The 25,493-nt window shown below is 39.3% G+C and overlaps 1 protein-coding gene across 1 annotated transcript in view; it reads left to right on the plus strand.

The window, feature by feature from the left end:
* KCNH5 (potassium voltage-gated channel subfamily H member 5) overlaps positions 1 to 25,493 on the plus strand; it is a 161,364-nt gene that overhangs the window by 95,020 nt on the left and 40,851 nt on the right. The window contains exons 8-9 of the mRNA XM_026088642.1: positions 12,503 to 12,702; positions 24,748 to 25,000. Coding sequence (XP_025944427.1) covers positions 12,503 to 12,702; positions 24,748 to 25,000 — 453 coding nt within the window. The remainder of the gene's footprint in view (positions 1 to 12,502; positions 12,703 to 24,747; positions 25,001 to 25,493) is intronic.

A 25,493-nucleotide genomic window follows, 5' to 3' on the forward strand; every position in this document is an offset into this window, starting at 1 on the left:
TTTTCATTGGGTTTGAAGGCTTCATCCTGCCAGGGACACAGTAATTTCTTGCTTGCACAAGTGGTCAGTGGGACAATTTAATGCAAATGATAGCTACAGGTACTAGTAATGCTAACAGGGTTAAGTCATTAACACAGAGGGACCAAAAAACCTGAAAATACTGTCAAACTCCCTATTGCATATATATTCCCTATTCTGTGTATAATTTAAATGTCATTCCCCCTAACAAAGGAAATTAATGGAATACATGCCCAGCTCTTAATGCCTCATAACAGGTGAAAGTAACTGAGAATGCTTCATGTTTTAGCAAATTATGCAGTGGGAGAGATCTTGAAGTAATAAATATTTCATGTAGCCATCAGCATATGAACGAAAATGTTGAAGACATCAAGATCACTTAAATTAACCTATTGCATTCATAGCTAATGTCACTGTTGGTTGAATAAAGACTATAGTTGTTTAGGATCTTCCTTTAATGGCACATGTAATGGAATGACAATTGGACTGAGACACTGGTGGGTTAAAAACAAATTTTAGATACTAGTGCTTGCTCTTGTTTCTAAAGAGTTAATGTTYGAGAGAGATCCTGTATCTGTTAAAAGTGTTGGGTCGTATCTTGAAGTTTTTACTCTGTCAAATCTCTTGTATATTTTCACTGGAGTTTAGGGTTGGCTTAGTCATTCCTGGATAAAATCCAAACCATATTTGCCCTAATGTAGGAAATAGTCAATCCTGCCTATAGGAGAAAGATGATAAAATCTTCCCAAGTATTGGGACCTAAGCCATGATACTGGCATAAACCTAAAAAATTTAAGAAATGATTTAATTTGGCGCTGATTTTTTTTTAATTCTTTACCTCCTAGTTGTTTTTAAGTGAGGCTTTTTTCCTTTGTTCTGCAGGTCCTTTTTCTGCTTAATCCTGAGATCAGGGTTTGCTGGTTTGATATTTCAGCCTCACCGTAGAAGCAGTTGTGAAAGGACAGGTGAAATTCAGCATCAGTGCATGCAAATTAATACATGTAGGCAAAAAATAGCTGGCTACACCTATAAAATAATGGATTCTAAATTAGCAGTTACCACTCAGGAAAGAAATTGGACTGTTATTGCAGATAGTTCCTTGAAAATATCAGTGCAATATTCAGTACCAGTCAAAAAGGCAAATAGGATTTCTAGGCAGGTAATTGAAATGAAAGCAGAAAACATCATTGCACCATACTGCACTGTTCTGCAAGATTTTGTAGGATTAAAAAAGGTATCTAGAAAGGTGACAAGGGTGAAGTATGGAATGACTTCCTCAGAAGGAAAGATCAAACAGATGAGGGGTCTTCATGATGGAGAAAAAACACTGAAGGAAGGCTTACAAAAATCAGGAGCGATACACAGAAGATGAAGAGGAGCGATTGCTCACTATTTTTCGCAAGGGGAGTCGGGGGTGGCCGATGTGAGGGCTTGAACAGCAGGCCTTGCAGAATAGCACAGGGAGATACTTTGTCCCATAATATTGTGGAGAGCAAAAGCAGAAATGGATTTTTGAAAGGAATTAGACATTCCCAGTGAAGAGTTCTAGTTGGTAGGTAAGGGACTTTGGCCTAGATGGTCAGATGCTGTGTGTCACTTCCTCCACAGTATGTAGCTCAGTGGGCCACATGCATCCCAGGCATCTTTCAGATGCCCTCTGGGGCTTCACAGCAGGAACAGTCTAGTCCCAAAGTGAATAACTTCATCACAAGATCCAGGAGAGGAATAAATGGACTTTAGTCAAATGGGACATATGGAAATACTACAGAACAACCACAAAAAAGTCAAAGGAAAGTGATAAAATACACTTGATCATTCTCTGATACTCTCCAGACATCAGTATAATTTCATTGACTTCAGTGAAATTAGTGTTAATGTAGGAATGGAAATGCAAGAAATCTAATTCCAGCATCTCCTTCCTGGAATAGTGAGCAAGAAAGCGGGGAGGTAATCGGATAGACACAAGTGCTGATCAGAAGGAATTGGAAAGGGAGGAGGAGAGCTCCAGGAACTGCTGCCAGGAAAGAGAAGACGCTTTTCTTGTCTCACATAGTCGTGTGGAGATTGATGGTGCGTGCACAGAGGCAGAAATGAAGAGCCAGACTTCTTTTGTTTGTTTTAATTAGCCATCACAGGTTATGTAACCTTTTGTCGTTCTGTTGAATGTTCTCAAAACCCTTGTACCAGGACAACAAGAGTGGCTAAAAATATTTCCAACATTGTCAGTGTTCTTGGCAGTATGGAGAAAGGAGCACTGGAGTGTGGAGGGACAGGTGGAAAGGGGTGGAGGCAAGGTGCTGTGAGGCAGAATTGAGACAACTTCTGTTTCATCTGAAAATAATTTATTGTGCTGATGTCCAGTTCTCACATACATTTTACTGTCAGGTTTTTAATGATCCTCTGATAGAAAATACAAGAATATATTTGGGATATTGCCCACCATGTTACTGTGCCTTTGTTCTTCAGCAGAACAGATTGTGGCACTTGCAAAGATGAACGTGGAAAGCAGCTTCCTCCGCTGTAGATGTGCTCTCAGGTGCCCTAGAAATTACCCCAAACTGGGGTTGTGGCTGGCATTGGGAGAAAATGAGCCATGGCAAAGCCCTTCCCCTCCTGCTAAGCATATTCACACTAATACCCCTCCTCAAAGCCCCTTCTCTGCTAGTGAGAAGTGGCTTTGGAAGGGGGGTAGATGTGACCAAAGCCGTGGAGGGGGCTTTCCTGGGACCAGCAGCTGGGCCCCACCGCTGGTTTAGGACTCAGCGGGGTCAAAGTACACTGAATACGTGAAGGGTTAATTTGCAACACTCAGTGCTAAGTGAAGAAACCAAATTCAATTTTCTTTCCCTCCCGGCAGGATGCAGTGCAGAGTAGCAGACATGATTTCATAGTCCATAAAAGTGGGAAACGTGCTCATTTCTGCAGTTAGGTTTCACTTGGCTATTGACTGTTTTACAAGACTCTTCTTTACGAGATAACTGTGGAAAAAGCCGTCAGGCCCAGTGACAGCTCAACATCTTGAGCCTGAGCAGGGGGGTTGGACTAGATGATCTCCAGAGGTCCCTTCCAGCCTCAACCATTCTGTGATTCTGTGATCCATCAGAGCTAAACCAATACCACAATGAAGGACACGTTCCCTAAGTGTATAATCAATACAGAGTAAAGTTAATTCCCCTTTAACGTCTGAAAATATGAGGGTGAAATTTTTGGACAAAAACTGCACCATTTTAGCAAGCGCTAACTATGCCAAAGTCCAACCCTGTTCAGCAATCTGTATAAGCATTACTTTAATGGAAGTGAAGAGCAGGCGTCGCGTCAATCACGTGCACAAATGCTTTGCTGAAACGAAACCCTGGTGCCAGTAAATTAGACAGAAAGGGATTCGGGTTGGCCCTGACAGTGAGCAGCGGGCTGGGAGCTCAGGGTTTGCATTTCATGGACGTTCCTGAAAGACACTGTGAATCAGTCCTGAATATTATAAATCTGGGGCGTGTGTGTGTGAAGGTAACAAACATTCCATTTTACTTTTGCTGTAAACACATTTATTACATAAGAAAGGAAATTTTCGTCCAGAAAATGCTCAGATTTCAAAGGTTTGCAATCAAAAGACCGGAAGAAAAATGTTTTGCTACAAATTCTTTTACTTTTATAAAACTCTGAGGTAAATTGTTTCAACTTCTTGTGAACTTCTTTTTTCTGTTTGCTTTTTGTGCAAACACTTCAAGAAAAGCAAATTTAGTTTGTGATAGAATTCTGGGATCGCCACAGAAAACTTTGGATATGGAATTTTGCTCAGCTCCGTCCAGAGCACAGGCTGCATTTGCAGGGCTGAGAATTGGACAGAAGCTGTCTTTGCAGGTGATTTTAGATGAGTAGGAGACATTACTGTTCAATTCAATGAAGACAGTCTTGTGGTCATCTTATGAAACAGAATTATTGCGAAAATAGTGGGATGTGAAGGTCCTTTCCAAATTTGAGGGTTTTAATATTAACAGTTTTATTAAGCATGTTATTTTGTTCCTTCTAAAAATACCCTAGTAACTACATACAAAATCTGTCCTCATGCAGAGTTCAGTTTGACAAATTAAAATACAGAATGCAGGAACTACAAAATAAAAGCAGCATTACTTTTAACTGCACTCTATCTCATTAATATTTTTGGGTAGATACTTTATAACCGGTGCACTGTTAAGCTAACATTTGTGTTTTCCATATCTTCCATGTGTCCTGTGTTTCGTAGTGGGAATCATTTGTCTAATTGTCCCAAATCCGTTCTCATTAATTCTATTGAGATAAAATTGAATATTTAATTAAACGAATAAGCAAATTTAGACTGTGCACTAGAAAGAAAGAGCAAATTAGAAGTGTGAAAGGAAAATTAGAACCTGCAGTAAGTCTGAGTCCATTCATACTCTGCAGTCACACATATAGATGTATGTGTGTGTACATTTATTTATATATATGTATACTTGTGTGTTTCTAAAACACACCAACACATACAGATCTATACAGTAAAAATTTTACATTGGCATAGATAGAAAATGATATCCCGAGATCTAGAAACATCTTCCAGTATATGTCCAATATTTTGAAGATGTGTTTACAATATTCCTATTACATTTTAACAAGGTACAAAATTGAGGTGGTGCTCCGCAGGATGCAAGTGCTGTTTTGGTATCCTGCCTCGAGCAATGTTGCTATCCTGGCTTCATCTTAATGTGACAAGAACTTGGTGTCCCACTGAAAAATTCCTTTAAAAATATTAAAGAAAAGAAAAACGGGGGGGGAAGCAGCCCAAACCCAGCAACAAGCTGTCAGGCTGTTTCATACCGTAAAAGTGACAGCTGCCTGCTTTACTGAGAGATTATTTTTCTGTAAATGATCACTTCTGAGCCACTGCTGGTTTCCATGCTTCCATGCAACTGTGCTGGAGATCCTTTACATCTTGTGCTTGTTAAAGTTGATGTTTCTGAGACAGCGAGGTGCACAGCGGAGGGCCGTGGTACGGTTTTGATCCACAGATGTCAGCGCTGGCCAATAATAACACCAAAAACTGAGCATTCTGGAAAAGCAAGTTTTCCTTTCTTTGATGGAGAAAGGAATGAGAAAGATGTGTATGATGGGTACATGATTGTTTGATTGTTTGACAGACACAACTGAGACTCTTTTGAAATACAGGAGAGATTTGGGTGGAAATGAGGTAACATTAAGAATAATATTCAAAGTGGAGAAAATAAATAAGAAAGGGAACAAAGTGCTAGAGGCAAGGAGTTGCTGGCATTCATGGTGAGCATAGTTCTCATAAAATCTGCTCATCTTCTGCTTCTCTGCTTTCTGTCTCCACTCACTGTAATTCCTTCAGTGAAGCAATTGCATTATAATTGCCACGTACCGTGGCACAGGGCTTTATGCAGTGTGTCAAATGCTACGTATGCCATTTGGTAAGGAGGCGATACATTTCTGGAGCGACAAGAATGATGAAGAAGCATCAGGCCAGGAAATGGTTTGGTTGTTCCTTTTGCTGATTAATTATTCTCTGTGTTTAAATCATACCCTTTTTATAAATTCAGACTTAAATATTACCTTTATATTTGCATTTATATTTTGCACCTCTTTGTGTTGTGTTAGGAAGCAAGAATTAATGTGTGCATGTGTCCTCCCAAGCATGGGCACAGCCCTAATCCCAACCTAGTCCTCCCACAAAGGCTGCGACCCACTAGACCCACCTTGCACTGGATATGAAATACAGAGAAAAAACCCTAACCATAAGCCTAAAACCCCAGAGCCTTAGGCAAAAATTCTCCAGAATGAAGGCCCCTTTGCTGCGAGGGTAACACAGGGTAATGGTATTTGCCGTGCTGCCTGTTTTGGTGCAATTGCTGCCATTTCTCATTTGAGGTTGTGACTTGCTATGTGGTTCTCATCACCTTTAAGTAGTAAGATGAGGGATAAGCAGACCCAAGACACGCAAGGCTTTCCAGATGAAAGAAAATGCAAGAAATTGCATCCAAATGCCGAGAGGAAACCACTGAACCGGTGCAAGGGTATATTTCTTCTGGCTAGCACCATTTCTCAGGTGAATAAAAAAAATAATTGTATAACATGGGGTGGCCATGGCAGGGGAYGTTGAACAGGTAAGATGTTGCATGCAAACTGTGATTTCAAGCTTCTTAGGCATATATGTTGTCAGAGCCAGGCAGCCCTTGGCCCTGCATCCTCGGGGGGGAAATGTGTGATATTTTGTCTATGCTGAGTAACCTTAGCCAACGTCAGCCAATGTCCATCACTTCATCATGGCTGGAAGCCAAACACACTAATAATTATGAACAGTGGTAGCCCTAATTTAAGACTGTCTGGTAAAGCATGGTGCAGTGTTTTGCAATACCAATTCAGCCAGTCTGGGATTGCGACTGTGTGCAAAATCTCTAGTTAGTCAGCTGCATCACAGTTCCATGGTGGAGGGGCACTGCAGCTTTAAAGTAAATATTTTCCATTATTTGAGTGCTCTTATGAAAAAAAAAAATGCTCCCAGTTTCACCATTTAAAAATCAGTGACTGAACAAGTGCAGTTGAAAGCCCTTATTTTTATAAGGATTTATGCATAAAATATGCAAAATGCCTAATTGCAACCAAAGCAGCTGTTCCACTCTGTTATGCAAACAATATCCCCTATAAAGGGAAGAGTAGCGAGTATGAATTCCTACTGCTGATGATCTCTTAATTACATTACTTTTTAGTACTCATCAGACAAATGCGCCATCAGAGCGAACAGAGATTTTACAGATCTATCATTATTATCATTATCCTCTTAATTTAATGTTGGTGTTACAAGAGCATGCAGAGGGTGTTGGCCAGGAGAAGAAGAGCGAATGTCACCTGGAGTCGAGGAGGAGCTGTGCGGGGTGGGGTACGGGGATGCGTGCAGGGCTCCCGTGGCCCTGCCGTGGGCAGTATGGGATGTACGCCCGGATGCAGGCCCTGTATACGGTGCATGTGAGGCACGGGGTGGTGGATCCAGGCTGACCGGGGGGTGCACACTATACCTGGCACGTTCTGGATACTTTGAATTTTCTGCATGAAGGCAAATGCACCGAGGCTAAGTGGGAAGTGTAAGCACGCAGACCCTCACGTACTCATCCTTCTGACCCAGATCCAACAAAATSCTGAGGTCCTCCTTGATTTTAGCAGTTCAGATGATTGCGGTGAGAAGTTCAGAGCTGAAATTCACTGCTGAAGCTAGGCCTTTGGCCATTAGCTTCCCCTCTGTAAATTAGGGATAAGGATGCTCGTGGAGGACTTCTGGAAGGATTAATATGTCAGATTGCGTAGCACTTGGATATTACAGTGATTTGGCTGCAGGTATGGTGGAAAGAGATTTTTTGCTTTGGACTGGGCATTTTTGGAAGTAAAATTTGAAAGCCAGTAGGGTCTGATGCTGATACCCCATCCCAGTAAATCAGAAGGGATTATGCCTAGGATGCTGCCTGCACACTGCTGTGAAACTGGTGTCCACATTGCTGCRATGGGGTAGTGTATCTTAACGGCATGGTTCTTGTAAGACCCAAGGGTTCAAAATTAAAATTGGACTTTTGCAGACCTGATGGCTGATGCAAGGCCATGAGGTCGTGTTTGGTACTTTCCCTGAGCTGATGAACTACAAGAGCTGGCAGCCAGGAGTATTGCTGCGGGATGGAGTGTGGGAAGCTGAGTCTGTGGGGCAGGAGCGGGACAGAGACGAAAAAAGTGCTATAAGAAAATGGCACTGGTTTGGGAGGGGGCTCAGAGGGATTGTTTTCTTCAGAGTAATACATTTTGTTGAATAACGTTGATGGGTTTGAAGAAAGCTGTTTATTGTAACAGTGGCAGCCTATCACTGGTGCATTTCAGTGAGGCGATTGAATTTGGGAAATGGAGACTGTACTGTACTCCAAGGTGTTGCACCAAATAGAGCCTGCAAACATTTTGTGGTAGAATCAGATGCATTAAGGTAGGGAGGAAAGTAATAATAGGAAACTGCTCAGATTTTTAAAATAAATCAGATATTTGGATATTACTTATATCTAATCTCTCCATTGAATGATATGGCTCCAATAATCTTGCAGGAATGCCTAATTTCAAAAATTCATTGAAGAAGTTGTAGCTAGCCTCAGCATGTAAAAATGAGTATGTATATTTTTCCTCGTCTTTTTCTTTACAATTACAGTTTAAAGGTATATTGTATATGCTTAGATTAAATAATACTCTGGCATAGAGCAGACTGTAGGGAAAATTAGTTCTTTCAATCAAGCCTTCAATTCCTAAAGGCAGATGTTCCTATTTGGACATACTTAGAATGCAGTCAGGATGATAGGAGATCTGAAATGCTTTGGGATAATTTAGGTAATTCTGAGTCATATTTTGTAAGAAAATTGCTTGTTTTTAAACAGGCATAAAAATTTATGTAACATGATTACTAAATCATTCAAAAATATTTAATATATATGTACAAATTTAGCAACACACATTTTACATATAAATACATATAGGGCTTAAATCCCTGTATATAATTTGGAGGAGACTGTTCAACACTGAAAAGTAAAAATAGAAATTCAAATAATAGTTGAGTGACCTACCTCACATTTAGGGCTGTGAAAAAATATTTCTACATCATTATTTTAAATTGATCTGTATAAAATCTAGTGAAGACTGTTCAAGATTTGCATACACAGGGTAATTAAAAAGTGAGCATTGTATGACTTTAGGAACATAGCAGAAGAAATCTGAAGAAATGAGAATCATTAGAGAGAAGATGAATAAATGCTGTCTGACCTAACTAGTCAAATCAAGAAATTGGATAAAGTAATTTCCCCTTCAGTGCATGTAGCACAATCTCTCCCTTTCCCCTGAGCTTCTTGTAAAAGGAGAGACTGAATTAAAACTACTCAGGTGTGTGTATATTTTCAGAGATTTCTTTATAGATTGTTTAAATCTTACTGTCAGGAGGGGCACAGTATTTACATCCTTCAAAACCTTTTGCAAATGATCTTTACTGCCAGTTTCCCCTGCCAAAAATAATTAAAACACAGCAATAACGAAATGCCCTAAGCAGTGTTGTGTTATTTATCATTTATGCCAGCTAAGGAGCTGACCAGGTCATCTGTGTAGATGCTTACTCCAGTCCCATTTCCCTTGCATTTTCTGTTGCCGAAATCACCCCAGTCTGATGCTGGGCAGGGAAGAGCAAAGCCAGGTAACTTGTATTTTCAAGGCAGATTGAACCTCTTAGCATTAAACCCTCCCAAGCAGACTTTTCCCTGTAGAGGACAGTGTCACAACATGTTTAACAAATGCAATGCAAATGATTTCTTTTTCAGCACAAACTTACCTTGTTGCAAACCAGGACCTGCCAAGCAATAAACGCTAGCTTTTCCAAATGATCCTCTTTGCTAGGTATCATATAGAGAACAGGGATGGGGAGCTCGTTTCCAGAAAGAGGTGGATTTTCTGTGCCAAATTACAAAAAATGTGCTTCCCCCTTGAAACCCAGCTAACCAGGCCCAGCAGCGGCCAGTGCTGAAGCAGGGAAGAAGCACAAGCAAGGAGAGTCCTTGAGGCAGGGCTACAAAGCTGTTAAAGATCTACGCAAGTTCCCTTGAAATGTTTGCCGAAGGCCCACACTGCATGACACTGTAAGAGAAACGGAGTATTTAGATGTGCTCAGCCATGTGTCTTTATCATTTACAATAGGAGTCGAAGGAAAGCTTTGGTTTCAAACGGGGGGGTAACACCATCTCTGTCTGTGCAGACCCTATGGCATGTCGGCTAACGAATTCTGGTTTAGGCAGGTACCGTTGGGTAATATTTCCAGCAATTTTGCAGGCTTGATCCAATGATTTGTTCTATCCTTAATTTCATGAGCAGGCATTTTCTTTTTAAGTACAACTTTCCAAGTCCCTGTGTAAAGAGACATAAAACTGGGGACAGAATTTCTCTTCTGGCTGCATATTTTCTACAGATTGTCTCTGCTAAGGACTCATTTTTTGCAGAGGAGGAAATAAATACCAGTTGCTTCAGACAAGCTGTTTTCACCATGACGTTCATGACTGTTTCCAGCCTGGCAGGTGTCAGAGTTGAATCTCTTCTTTCCCATCTAACTGGGCACTATGTCACAATTTTCCATCAACCTCTGCATCTTCTACGCAGGTTTGCAGTTGAAYTGCATGAATTGCCATTGCCCACGCAGTCTAGATGTAGTTACAGGSTTGCACAGAATTTATTTGTGCAGAAAGGCAGGGTTGTTGGGGTAGCTATGATTTTTCTTTACATTTATAGTCACAATTGGCTTCAGGTGTATCTGGCATCGGAAGGCAAGAGGGGAAGTACTCTGGACTCACATATCTGATGAACTAAGTTCATGGTAAATCAGCAAATGTTCTTGAGAGCAATGAAGGATGTCACATTTGCAAGAAGTGACACTTCATCAGGTTTGACCTCCTTCAGAAGTCCAGGGGAGCAAAGAAAACAAACAAAAAGTCAGGTGACATTCATCCATCTAGACTTTTTTATAATCTACATGCTTCTATAATCTTTGTGAGTGTTGATATATATCTGAGTGGGCACAGAGATATAGAAAACCTTTTAGTAGTAGCTGGGAGACATGATACAGCAATCAGTGGATCAAGGGAAAAAAAACTGTTTGCAGAGAGCTTTATTTCTGGACAACATGTAGAGTATTAATCTACTGAGCTTTCTAAAATTGAAACCTTTGTGTTCATCTGTGCTACCCACTGTATGAMCTTGTTTGATACAGTCTTGTCTGTTGGGATGCAAAAAACCCAGTCTTTGATGAAATGATGAACATTGTGTTTCTGCCAAACTTCAACATCTAATTTTTACAWTGACATAATAAAAGGCACAGTGAGAAATGGAAGTACAATTTTTCAATTATTTAGGTTTTAAGAAAACACCATATTTCTTTAGAAATGCCACCTCTCACATAAGGGTGATAAACGATAGTAAAYGAGTATGAAACAAAGTCAGTTTTCTGGAATGAGGGAGAAATGTGTTGTGTAGAGGGAAGACATTACGCACTGAGAGATAGAAGGCATTTATCCTTTCACAGTGGGTTACTGTTTGCTGTTTGTAGGCTGCGGCTGTTTTCTKAAAAGCGCAGTATGGAAATGCATAGCTGCACTCTGCTATACAGCACCTCCAAGCAAAGATTATTAAAAATGACAGGCACATTTCTGTGTATTTGATAATGTCAAGAGCAGAAGTAAAGTGCAGCACATTGGTGTTATGAGAAGTCAGAACAGTTTTCTCTTCTGCAAAATCTATAATGCCTAATGGAAGAATGTCATTTTGGGCTTTCTTGCAAGGGTAATTAGATAGACTCAATATAGCACCTTAAACTTGCTTGACTTTAAGAGTATCTTTCAATCCRACACTATTCAAGAAAGCTCTAGAAAAGGTGTACATTTATGCTTTTACCTAAATGCCTTACTGAATTCAGGCTTGAGAAATWAATCATTCTCCATCAAATAGTGTTTCACTGTATCACACATGTAATAGTATACTGAGTTGGATCCTCTTTTCAGTTGGAAAGGCTTACTCAAAAAGTGTGGTTTTCTGGAGTATGGAATGTGGTTCTTTGGTGTTGCACAACTCGACTGCCTGAGCTTGACAGTCTTGGTGGCATGTTTGGAAAGGGGAGAATCAAACTAGAAGAGAAGGTAGCTCCAGGAATATGTCTGGGGGAGTGTTTCCTATTCTACTGTGTCCCCCTCCTGCCCTAGGGGTATGCCCAAAGCAATGCAATAAATTCGGGGCATTGATTGCTTGCTAATCCCCTTTTCTCTCTTTGAAATCATTAGCAACTGGCATCTAGAGTTGATGTCATATATCCAAGTCTGCTGCTGCTTTGGCTGGCTGTAAAATAGGATTGTGAAATACAACAGTCGATCTATATTGTGTACAGCTTGGCCACTGGTGCAGGACCCTATTTAAATGGACATCTCCTTGCTAGGCTGCCCAGGCTCCTTTCTTCTCCACTCCATCTCTTCTTTGGGACTGAAGCCCTTCTCTATTTATATCATGAGTTTACTGAGCTGATCTCTACATGAGAACTGTATGATTCCTTGGGTAGTGCCTTTAAGGTTTAGTGGTAGGTTACAGCTACACTCGAAAATTAGTTTGAATTCATATATCATAAAAATTTAATACATAGTGGCTGTTTATGARTAACTCTGTGCATGGACATTCTCTGTATGAATGATTTTGTAAATTAATGCACCTTGAGTGACTATATGAATTGTATGGGTAAATTCAATAAATAACTCTGTATGTGTGCCTGTGTGTGTTTATAAATAGAAAATTTCGGGTTACACCTATGCATTTGAAGTAATTTGTAACCATATATCACTTTCTTTGAAGTTGTTCTTGAATTATGAGTAGCATTTTACTGGAGCATACGTATTTATTTTTAATTACCTTTTGTTTCTTTCAGCTCTTCTTTATGCAACTATTTTTGGAAACGTCACCACCATTTTCCAGCAAATGTATGCCAACACCAACCGATACCATGAGATGCTGAACAATGTGCGGGATTTCCTAAAATTATATCAAGTCCCGAAAGGCCTTAGTGAACGAGTCATGGATTATATTGTCTCAACCTGGTCCATGTCTAAAGGAATTGACACAGAGAAGGTATGAGTGTATGAGGTAACAATTTAGACAGCAAGAGTCTGTACCCATTGTATGCTTTCTTAGAAACAGGAACTGTGCAAAAGCAAATAACTTGCTAACCACTTCTTAACTGCATGCTACTCCATTATTATGGTTGCATTTGGATTAAAAAGTGATTTTTTTAAAAAAGGACTATTTTGCCATTTTGGAAATATGCATTTATTTTTCGTTATGGTCAACGTTTTATGCTTTCCAGTCTTACTTTACTAAAACACTAAATACCCTTAATACATTTAACTATTGACATCAGTTGGAAACTGATCTTCAGATTAGTCCTAGGATATCATTTGGTATCTAACCTATATCAGTATTAGTCTGAAAAGTGTTGGCATCTGTGAGTTGCAAAGACATGAGTTTGATTGGCTTGTACCTTCTGCTGATGCAAAGGATACCGTATACCATCAGCATAATTAGTATAGGATTTAATGACAGTGGAGACTGACCTCCGTGAGCTAAAATCTCTCAGCTAGAACTTAAGTTTTTTTGGTAGGGATATACAGATAAAGTGACCCTGCTGGTAACCATTCTGGGTGGAAATCCTGCCTAAGTAGCCCTCAGAAAGGGATGGTCACTTGGGTTCCTTTAAGAGCCAGTTAAAGGAGGAGGTCACCTTCAGAGAGTGATGTGTCTTATGCTAAGACAGACCAGGTTAATTGTCCTCTGGGTCTATCTTTTTCCATGATATGTACCTAAGTAAGTCTGTATGGCCTATGACTGGATACTTTAGAGGGCTGCAGTCAGACGGGATGGATGCCACCTGCAATACCTTGAACGTAAGTAAAATACAGCAGTTTGAGGCCTAAATCTTTGTTCAGTAAACATTGATATTGCTCCTTTRACTTCTCTAGAGCTGATCTACGTCAGCTGGAATTAGGCCTTAAAGCTTTTCATGAAGATTTTTCTCACAAGAGCATTAAAGGCAGTTGTCCCAGGGAGGGCAAGGAAATGTCATGGTAGAATAGTGTCTTACAGTGCACAGCACTTACAGAGCTTTGAAGTTCTTGTTTCCTCTTCATCTATTGCATGGTATGTGATGATGATGCACCTTGTTCAGATATGCCACGATAAAATTTCTGCACTGAAAAATTTCAACTTGCATTATGCTTATACAACAAGAGTTATCATATTAATCACCTGCTGTGAAATTTGGTTAACTATTCCAAATATGACTCTTGTAATTGATAAGGGTTTTGATTTCTTGGATTCTTCTGCCTCAGTATGCCACATTCTTTAATATGTTAATTTCTTTAACACTAACTTCCTAACTTCCAAATGGTGATCCATACAGTGTTCAAAATGAGCTTTGTTACTGTAACTACTGTAAATGCATTTGGTCCTATTGTGTAAACAAAAAAAAGTGAAAATTCAAATTTTATTTGTATTTATCTTCTTGCAATTAAGCCAGAATCCTGTATTATTCTGCTACAGTTTCRTTAGATTTTAGTGATGCTTTGCAGTTAATTAGAAGAACTTTTGCTTTAATTACTGAAATTCTCTTCCATAGTTTCCGCAAGTCTGGTTTTATAGATTATAAAAATGCAGTTAGAGCCATAATCATTGATTCATAGTAAGCAGTGTTCTCTGGTCTGTAAGATAGGAGTGGCTGCTTAGCTAGATAATTAATATGGCTGTAAAACCTGTGACTTTTTATCAGGTTTCTCTTGGTAAATACTTGCCAAATCTTAGGCCTGGATCCAAAACCTGTTTAAACCAGCGGAGGAGTTTCAGTAACCTCTGGATCAGGATGTTAATAGTTGCATATAATTGAATTTCCCAAACCAATGTTATAGAAGACCAGAGATGAGATAAACGTAAGAACTTGGGCACTGGTTTGAATATTTTGGTATTTTGTATCCCCTACAGCCTGCAAGTCTGCAAAAGCTACATCACCAGCGGCCTGTAGTGCCTGCATTGAGCGTCATTGGGTCTGTACATGTGTAAGGAGCTGGCAGCATGCTTTCAGCTGCCAGGTCTTAGCCAAAGTGAAGATTAGTTTTTGGGAAAGAGTGGAAGGTTGTCTGGTGGCCAAGCAGCCTTTCTACCCTTAGCTCCACTCTGGAAGGTGTGATGATACGCTTCACAAAAGCARATGAGAAAATGTTGCAAACCCCAGCTGACAAATCACAGGATCAGTGCTGAAGTCCCAAAGACTAGTCATGTAGAGTGAATCGTTCCTGTTGTGTTAGTTCTTTCATTACCTTTTCAAGCCCTGTAGGATACAAAGAAGGAGTTGTAAGACCCTCTGCATATAAACTGCATATTAAGAAGAGCATCTGTCACTCCATCCTGGTATTTTTTTGTCTGGTGGATGTGTAACCTAACAGTCACAGTGAAGACACGGAGGTATCTCAATAAGCTGCTTGGGAGCCGAGAGGTCAATATCTTAGTAGGCCTGATGCCTTTTCTTTGTGGCCCAGTACCTTTTCTACCCTGAAAAATATTCCATCTCTTGGTCATGAGATGTTTAACCCTGCATCAGAAGAGAGAGGGAAGAATGGTGGTAATCTTTGATCAGTCTGCAGGCCACAATACAGTAGTTCCCAAGAATGATGAGGAAATGTCAGTTGTGGCGTGTACAGACTGACTGAGCTCCATCTATACTGACCCTAGAGCAACAAGTGGAGGGGAGGACGCTATAGGGACCTCCAAGATACACAGACTTAAGTCAGATTTATTACCTTAAATGCAGTGGAGCTAATGGGACTACACTGCACCTGCAGCTGAGCTGCTAAATTCAGATAGTGCTCCAGYGTATGTTGGAATAGGGAATTACTACCCCAGGTCTTCACTAGCTTCTGTGCAGTGCTTCCATCTGACAGCCTGGACGTGACCTTAGCTGTTCCTTCCAGTCTAGTTTTCAGAGTTCCAATAATGAGATTCTGACCAGTCAGTTGTCTGGATGTCTTTATATCACATTATTTCCCATTCTCCTTAATTTTTATGAACTTTTCAATGAGCTTCTTATTATTCAGCAGAAGACATGTGCTCATGACACATGATAATTAGTGGTGAATTTCTTTGACAGTTTCCATCATCCAGGGATGTTTTTCTTCCAAACATACATTATTACATCCTCAGCTGTTCCAAATATATCTGCATTATCACACTGTAATGTGTTTTGCAACATCATTTGCCACAAATAGAGTACATTTCATTCAGTCATTCAGCATTTTGAACTGGCTTTGTTTTGAAAGCCAAATTCAAAGGACAAGAAGGTTCATGTGCTAACAAAGAATGAGATTTCCTATTTGAGTGTTACAGTAGGTTCCTACGGTGATGAACAATCCTAGCAACTTGACATAGTAAAAATGAACGCATGTGCATGTGTTTGTGATAACTAAAGTTTTTAAATCCATATGATTGAAATTAAAATATAAGTTAATAGTTTGACTGGAATTACTACGATTTAACATGCGTAGTTTTGTTGCATCAGAGCTCAAGTGTCTATCCTTGGATGACAGATTTGGTGTTTAGTCCCAAAGAAGATCTCGCCTAAAACTGAGAAGGATAGGTCCTGTTTTRGATATGCAGCGAAGACAAAGTGGAAGTTGGCTTGGAGAAAGTTTAGTGAAGATCTAGTGCTTGCCAGCTTGTGAAAGCAAGCTGTCCCAAGCAAAGCTTTGTTTAAAGCCCAGTCTGTTGTCCTTGGTATGTGTGGAAGAAGCCTTATTCTCCCACACTGAAGAGATGGCGCATTAAACACACAGTTTAGGCTTCACTGTTCTCCTTGGAAATGGCTCATCTTCAAATCCTGTCTTCAAACCAAGGCACTTCAGCCTGTCTCTAAATGTTCACAAATAAGGAATTAACAATGACACTAAAAGCATTGATTTATTTATTAGTAGTACTTAAGGGGAAGCAAGTGGCCTGTGATCCATAATCTTAAATCACTTAAACATTTGAGCCCTCCTTTGACAACTAGGATGATATATGTAATGCATGCACATGGCCTCTATCTCCTGTAGTAACAGTGGCTCAAACGTAAGATGGAATTTACTTTTATGTTTAAAGGTACAGGCTTCTGGGTTAGTCGTCTAGTAATAAGCAGAGGTAAACACATGCAAAAGCTAAGAAGCCTTTATATACTTAAACAGTATCTCTCACCTAGCAGAATCTGGGGCTTTTTGAGAGATGAAAAAGGAGCCAGAGCATTCTCTGTGTATAGTCATTTTTAAGCAGTTGAAAAAATCTTTACAGTAATAATCTGATATATGAAACATACACCCTGAATTCAAACTTCTTAATTTTTATTGAAATCTGCTAGGCAGCAAATGAAAAATTTATAGATRTTAGCTCTCCTATAAGAAATAGGTCATTATACATGAAAGCAGAAAAAACATTAACTTACACGCAAATGTCTCAAGGTCTCATCTAATGATAACGTTCTGAAATGTCAGTAAAATCCAAAGATTTTCTCTTCTCATCATCTATGCTATTGCATGGCTTAGGATTTGCTCAAAAAGCAATTAAATAAAGATCTATCATGTCTTAACAGTCCATTCCTTCAGAAAAGCCATAGGTTGGAAGAAAAAAAAAGGCTTCTATTTAGTCTCAACCTGAGCATCAATGGAGATTCAAATAATTTGAGCCAATTCCAAGTTGCAATGACTGAAATGGAAATCATAGGAAAATAACACAGTATAAAACTATTCATTGCTGGCCCACTAGGCTTCCATACAGAAGAGAGAGATTTATGGTAAATAGATCCAGGTTATAACTCTATTAAACATTAATTTATGGAAGTACAGTACCTTTTAGTCCTGTTCGCTATTAATAAGGTCTTCAAGAGCCATAGGAAGTATTAGTGATATCCTGACACCAGTAGCGGAATCAGGCTGCTGTTCCTACACTGTCCCATCACAAAGATGTTTCTGTATTGTGCTGGCTGGATTTCATCCTGGATGACCGGAGGTGGAAGGCTTTCAAGCTTCGTGGCCAAAGAGAACATCTGCCAAATTAGATGTGACAGCTACATACAATTCCCTGTTGAAGAGGGAAGGTAAAAATCGTTTGGACAAGTATTTTTGTTTTATTGTAGAGGCTGGGTTGTTGGTCGTTCCTTGCAGATGGAACAGGTGAACCAGAAGTCTCCCCTCACCTCACAGAGCTGAGCTAGGACCAGGTACAGTTGCAATCCACGGTTCTTTGGAGAGCGGGATACCGGAGAGACGGTCATGGACTCGCTGTCTTTCACATGGGTCTGAAAGCAGGGCCTGTGCAGCAGTGGGGCCTTCTCTTTCATCTTAATGGAGGGCATGGATTATTTACTTCCCGAATACACTGTGCAGAACCAGGAAAGATTAGACCCACAATTACCTTGCCTCTAAGATGTGTTGAGTTTGGGATTGCCACAGAAAAAAGTTTGAGTCTCTAATGCTTGAGGTAAAAGAGCCATCTCTATAAACCATGTCTGTAGAACAGCTCATAAACTTGTTTCCTGGGGAAGAAGTACCTACGTGGATGAGCCGTGTATTTTCCTGAGCACTACCACCAAGGTGATGTAGCTTACAGAGGGACTATAATTCCAGAGACCACGTCTAGGGAAAGGTCTTCTCCAGATCTCTTTTCTTAATCCTTTCACCTTTTAATGACTTCTTAGTTAATGCTGCATGCTTAATAAAGCCACCACAAGCAAAAGCACACGATAAAATAGCCCGTTGATCAACTCCATCTTTCCAAGGATGATAGTTTGTGTCAGAAGTTGGCAGTCCAAACAGTGTTGTGACTTGAGAGATTCTTTGATGTAAGCTATACTTTTTCTGATGTTTTCTTTCTGTTATCTAAAAAGCTGATTTGTAATGGTAGAATTCCCTGTAGTCTTCTATCCTTCTCTCCATCGCATGATCATGTAGTGACTATGTGATAGATATATAGCAAAACTGAAAATGATGAAACCTACTATTTTCAAACTTTTACAACGCTTAGACAACCTAGGGTCTTCTACTTTGTGTCATCAGTGGATGTTATTAGTGTGCTTCCTGCTATGCTTTTCAATGCATTAAATGATATCAGACAAACCAGCAGATGCTGCACCAGTGCACCAATTGTTTCCCTAAAACACATGATGATCTCACGTATCCTTACTATGTTTTTCAGGCCTTTAGCCAGATTTTAGCTGTGTTGACAATACTGAATTTAATGTAATCTAAACCCTGCATTTAGGGATTTTTGAATATCTYGAATGCTAGTTACTCAGTTAAAAAGTGGTTATTTTTGTTAATGTAGCACTAAACCTAAGCATTTTGAACAGTGATTCAGCTCACGTATTGCTAATAAAAATTAAACCAAACTCAGTTAATTAGACTCAATTTTCAGAATCTCCATTTCTGAGCATTTAAAAAAAAGTATTTAAATCCAAGTGACCTTGGATTTTAGAGAGTGCAATTAAAATGAAGCACACCATCCCTGCTTAAATTAAATTCTTAGTGCCAAGACATTCAATATGATATATTAAAGATTACCCTAATGCATGCAGGGTTAATAACTGTTCAATTCTATACATCACCTTTGAGCTACTTACAAAATTATCTGATTATTATAGGAAAATGCTCTGTGATTTGTCCATTATGTGTTTGCTTACCTGTGTCTCTTTGGCCCCAGTCCAGTGCCAAATGTAACACTTTTAGCCAGGTCTGCAAAAGACTTCAACATTCAACGAGCCAAATCCTTCTAAAAATCCAGATAACTGGGTCGGGTGTTTAGAGAGTGTTATGTTCTTTGGAGCAATCTGACCTTGATTATCACTGTTGAGAATGTCTGAAAACCTAGAGTGGCTTTTCCCCATGAAATAAAAAGAACTGATGTGTGGACTATAACTGGTTAGAAGTTGGAGGAGTTTATTTTCTTTAGTGTCAAAGTTGACTGACATTTCTGAATATCTCCAATACTCATTGCTGTTATTCATTTAGCAAACTGTCCTTGTTATTCCACCACTAAGACTGTCTAAGCTCTTTGCTCAAACACCAGTCAATATATTCTCTAGCTACAACACTGAGAAAGTGTGAATTTTGTGTGCTGAAAGGGAATTGCAAATAGATATCATTCATCATTCACTAGCCTCTGTACGCTTTGTTAACAACTTCTTAACAGATTCTGTAATATTTGCTAAGCCATCCCATAGTGTTTTCAAGCTGAGGAAGATTTWAAAAAAATATTTAAACCCTTCCTAAAGGCTATTATTTGGACACCCTCTTAATCCATACAGTTTTTGTTTCGATTCATTTGCTCTTCCTTGAGTTCTTTATGAGTTCTTTATGATCTCTGCTCCCTGTAGAGCTCTTTGAACTGTTCTAGGAGCTTGCCTTAAACTGCCTGAGCATGCGGAGGAAAGGGGTGGGAGAGGAAAAAATCAGATTACACCTCCCTGGGAGTTGTGTTCCCCCTTCCCAGAACTCAAGTAGAAGAGATGGGCGGATGTGTTGTGCCAATTCCCTCCGAGCCTTCCAGAGCTGGTTACCACTGTCCTGAATCTCCAGCAGCCACCACAGACTTTTCACTTGCCACCAACGTTTCCCACACACCGCAGGGTGGGACCTAGCACGTTCTGCCCTAGGTGACTGTGTATGTTGAAAGTCTCCACTGACGGCTGTTGTCTTAGGGCTCATGTCAGCTGGGTGCCGATCAGTACAGGGCGACAATAGCAGAACTGAGCAATTGTTTGACAATGACTCTGAGTGGGTTTAGTTTTCCGTACAGAGAAGGGAAGTGATGCATGTTATTCTGTGTTTTTCTTTCTCCTCTCTCAACTTTATAGTAGTTCAGATCTTCATGCGCACATGCGTGCTGTTCATGTGTGACATGGAGCCTGGCTTCTTTTCTGTTAGAAACACAACTTATTCAGCCAGCAAAGGTTTTTCTTTAGGGAGAATGCAGCTTTCTCCTCTGATTTTGCGTTGAAATGTAGCAAGTTCAGTTCTTTTATGATGCTTGGATGCATATGGAAAAGCTGACTGCAAAGTCTGTGGCTACAGATTTATGACAGAGCAACTTCTGCAGCAGTGTAAGCATCTGGTCCCCGCAGACCACCTGCTCTGAGTCGCGTGTTCCAAAACTATGGGTTAGTAAAGCACCAGAGTCAGCAACCATAATAGACTGCCTTGTTTATAAACTGCAGATTTCACCAAGAAGGGTCTTGAAATCTCCGAGGAAATTTCCTCTTTGGAAATTTGTCTCGGTGGTTTTTTGCTACGTTGCTGAAAGAGTACACAGAATAGAACAAGTTTTCCAGATGAACTTTAATTCTACCAGCATGAAGTGCTGGAGGGTATTTTTCTAATAGTGAAACAATAGCTTGAGCATTACAGGATATCTTCTCCCTTAAATTGAATTTCTCTGTCTTACACCTGTGTACGTGCATTTATACGCCATTATGGACTCAAATGCAAACATGTTGCTATTAATAAACTATCCAGTTTAGATACATGCTGCATTAAAAATGCTGTGATCTCAGTAAGAGAATTTCACAGTAAAAGTGTCCAATTTTTGTTTTACCAATAGGGGATCATTTTCAGAAGAATTTATATCTGAAATTGAAGTGCTCAGCTTCTGCATCTCTTTCTGCTTGTAGGATCTTTGGAAGATTTATCATTAGCTTCCAAATGCTTCTCTGTGACCCTATATGATATTATGTGTCTCTTATGGGAGCAAGAAAATTACTGCAGATTCTGATCTGTGCCACCACCAAGCCCTTCTTAAAGTACAACTAATAGTTACCTAAGGGAAGTTGGTGGCCTCTGCGAGACTCCTTCTGAACTCATGACATTGTTTTTTGTAAACTCAGAAAGAAGAGCCATAAAGCCAGGTCAGAGCTGATGAAGTCCTATGCTTGGAGCATATAGTAAACACATAGTTTAATATTGAGTTTGTCTCTCTTTGTTGCTCCTTTTTTCCGTAGATATATCTACATTTGTCTTTATCAAATCAAAGCTCTTTTGCCAAATCTTTTAATAATGAATATTTCTTTTGATTGTCATCTGTTTCATTCTCTGTTCTCAGTACTAGCAGAGTAGCACACAATAAAACTGAAGTAAAGAATATTCATCCCTAGCTAAGTCTTTTACTGTTGAACTTGTAAGTGAATGTTCCTTTCCATTTATATACAGTAATGTATCATTAGGAGAGTCACTTTATCATGACATCAGTAAATTCCTGAATTATGATTTGTAGGCCTGGCTTTTTCAATGCAGTAGAGTCTTTGCTGTCTCTTCATATTGCAGTGCGTGATGATAGATATGTTGCTGTGACTATAAAAAGAGTAACTCTTGGAGTGCTTACTTTTAATACTCTATATTTAACTCTGCATTTGTGAGGAAACAATATGCTGCTTTGCATCCAAATGGCTTTTGTTTTGGAGGAACACAGTTCATTTACATTACAAAAGCAAAGGGTCCTGTAATTTTGGGAATATCTCTGGGTCCTAACACCAGCATCCTTTGCGATAGCTTAAGCAATTTTGGATGCATTTTAAAAAAAATCTTCAGTTATTTTTCCTGAAATTTGGAAGCTTAAAAGATAAAATTTGGAAATCAAAATCATGTATGAATACACACATATTTCTGCAAAAGCAGTGTTTGAGAATTTACGGCTCATGAACTTTTTAAGTCAAAAGCACTTACATTATTGAAAGTGTTGAAGGCACATAAAAAACTCCTAACAATGATTTAGGCCCAATAGTAGATAAAAATGTTAAGAATCATCAATCATGATGCAAATGAAAGCAGAATTTTTCATGAAATTATTATTGAAAAAAAGAAAGATGGCATGTTCCTATTTTACTGTAATAAAGAAAAGCTTTCTGTATGATCCAGAAGTAGGGCTGAGGTGAAACAGTCACCCTCAAAAGTAACTGTTTTGGTTTTTTTTAACTGGAAAAACTAATGTGTGTCCATATTTTAAATGGTAAATGGAGTGATTTAGGTAAGTATAAGTTAGTAAATTTGACATCTACCCCTAATAAAATCATGGAAAAGGTGATATGGGACATGGTCTACAGATGCTCAGACAGGGCATTGTTACTAATGCAAATTATGGTTTATGAAAAATGTCATCTCAAACATTTGTTATTAATTGTTATGATAAAATAGACTTAGGCAAGGGATTTGAACCTGGTCTATACAACATTTTATTAAAGAAAATAGCATTAGACAAAATTGACTTAGTCTGTATCAAATCAAATAAAAACTAATTAGCTGCTCGATCTCCTAAGGTTGTTGTAAGAGAGAAGACCTCATGCTGTGTGGATGTTTCCAAGGACATCCTGTGCTTCACAGTGTTAGACTGAAGATGATCTAGAGATGACTTGGTCACATTTCATAAACACCTACATAAGGAAGAGATTTATGATGATTGGAGGTCTTTTATCAGAGGAACATAATGAGATCCACTGGCTGTTAGTTGAAAATAAAAAAAAATCAGTTCAGAAACAACACAAACCTTTTAAAAGAGAGAGTAGCTATCCTTTGGAAGAACTAACCTGTATCATCTGAAAATGTGAAATCAAGGCCTTTTAAAAGCAAAGCTATAGTTTTACCAGGTGTTCTGGAATTGATACAAAAATGATGAGTTGACCCATAGTGCAAGAGGTTAGTGTAGATGCTTACAGGTACCCCTTCTTGCCTGAGAATCTGTACATCCATGTGCGAACACACATTTTTGCTGTCATGGTACACCTGAAAAAAAAAAACCTTCTCCTTTACCTTTTTACATTCATTATGTCTTTGACAGCAAGACAATCTTGATATATTGAAATAATAAATGTTATTAATTAAAATAATTTATTATTATTTAAAATAATATGTTTTATAGCTCTTCCATATTAAACAGAAATTAAAACCATTGATTTATTTCTATATTAGCATGACCATTTGTCTCAAAGTTTACTCAGGGTTACCAAAGTCTCCTTCTATTTGCTGATATTCAGTGATAGTCAACACACTGGCTAAATGTCCCTGTCTCCTGCATTGTCTCCAGAGCAAGCTGCCAGCTTAATTCCATAAAATGAGAAATTAGTCTGTACTATTGATCTGAACTCTTCTTTATATGAGACTTCCAGAGTGCTGTTAATGTTATGGCTTTTTCTGTTATTTATGCTAGCAAAMCTTTAAAAGATTTTATGAGTTTCAGTGAAATTAGTTGCGATGCAGAGAGGGACATGTATTTTAGGATTATAAGAACATTAGTGCTTTTAGGAGGATGTGCAAATATAGGATGTGCAAATATTAAACATGCAGCTTACAAGACTAACAAGACCCATAGACCTTCACTTTCTTCAGATGTGTTTGTGTTACTATTTCAATAGAGAAGGCTTCTTAAGGTAAGAACTTAATTGAAGGTCTTATTTAATTGATCTGCTATGAAGACATCTTCAGGTTCACAGGGCAGCTTTTCACTCACCTTTACTTTGCATAAGGTTTCATAATACTTTCTTTTTGCTCTAGTCTCAAACTCTTTGGATTTTCTAGTCTGTAAGCCTGCCAGGGCAGGTACCTTACTGTAAGTCTCTATAATACTGAAACTAAATCCTAGGTGTGTTTGGATACACATTGGTAAGCGCCATCGAAACTTTTGAAGACTTGAGTTTCAATATGTGAGCAAAATCTCATGGTTGCATTGTGAATGGTTCATTTCTGCATGTCTTGAAACTGCTTTAGCTCTGAGCATCCGTTCTTTGCTCCTGCAGTGGCAGATAGTCTGGGCACTGGGTCTAGAGGGATATCCACAGAAGGGTCAAGGTAGTGCCACTTGCAAATCCGGAAAACAAGTGTAAGAAATGTTAGGAATGAGAACAGAATAACAGAATAGTTCTTCTCTTCCACATCACCCTTTCACCAGCAGTTCTCAAAGTGACAGATAGGTAGATATGTAATACTACCCCAATTCAAGATAAAATTCCTGCCAGAAGCTTGAGATCAACACAGGTGAAACAATGCGTTCAGTTATTCCTTAAAGCATGCACTGAGCCAACATCATATTCCCAGCTGATTATTTTTTCATCTTTTTTTTATTCAGGTTCTCTCAATTTGCCCAAAGGACATGAGAGCAGATATTTGTGTGCACCTAAACCGGAAAGTTTTTAACGAACACCCTGCCTTTCGGCTGGCTAGTGATGGCTGCCTGCGAGCCCTGGCTGTGGAGTTTCAGACGATCCATTGCGCCCCAGGAGACCTCATCTATCACGCTGGGGAAAGCGTCGATGCTCTTTGCTTTGTGGTCTCAGGATCTCTAGAAGTTATCCAGGACGACGAGGTGGTGGCTATTTTAGGTACTGTTATCTCTGTTGAGATGTTTCTTAACTCTCTGAGGAATGGGTGGGCTGCTTTGTCAGGTTCATCTGGTCATCCTGCGTGATATGAAAGTTACCTGGGAATGTCTAATGGTTCATCTCCACAGGACGTGCTTGTCACCATGTATCCAAGCACTGCGTAGCCATTGAGACTGTTCTTGAATACAGTTAGAGCAGCGATGTCCTCCCGGTTTCACTTGTGCCCAGCTTGTGCATTAGCTGAATTTCATTCTGTTCTTGTCTATTTTTCCTTCTCCCTTTCCTTTCATACTGTCACTTTCTCTGGTCTCCCCAGTTTTGACCTAAGAATATGCTATTGCTAGACTGTGACTGAAGAAAGGATTTACCAGGGGCTAGGTCTTCCACTGAAACAGATATATCAAGGTCTTCTGGTAAGATGGTCTATAGCTGTAAAGACATCAATGTGGTGTTGTCCAGCAGTTTAGTGTCTTATTTCATTCTGCTTCAGCTG

This window comes from Apteryx rowi, unplaced genomic scaffold, assembly GCF_003343035.1.
Source record: "Apteryx rowi isolate R43461 unplaced genomic scaffold, aptRow1 scaffold_78, whole genome shotgun sequence".
Taxonomy (NCBI): domain Eukaryota; kingdom Metazoa; phylum Chordata; class Aves; order Apterygiformes; family Apterygidae; genus Apteryx; species Apteryx rowi.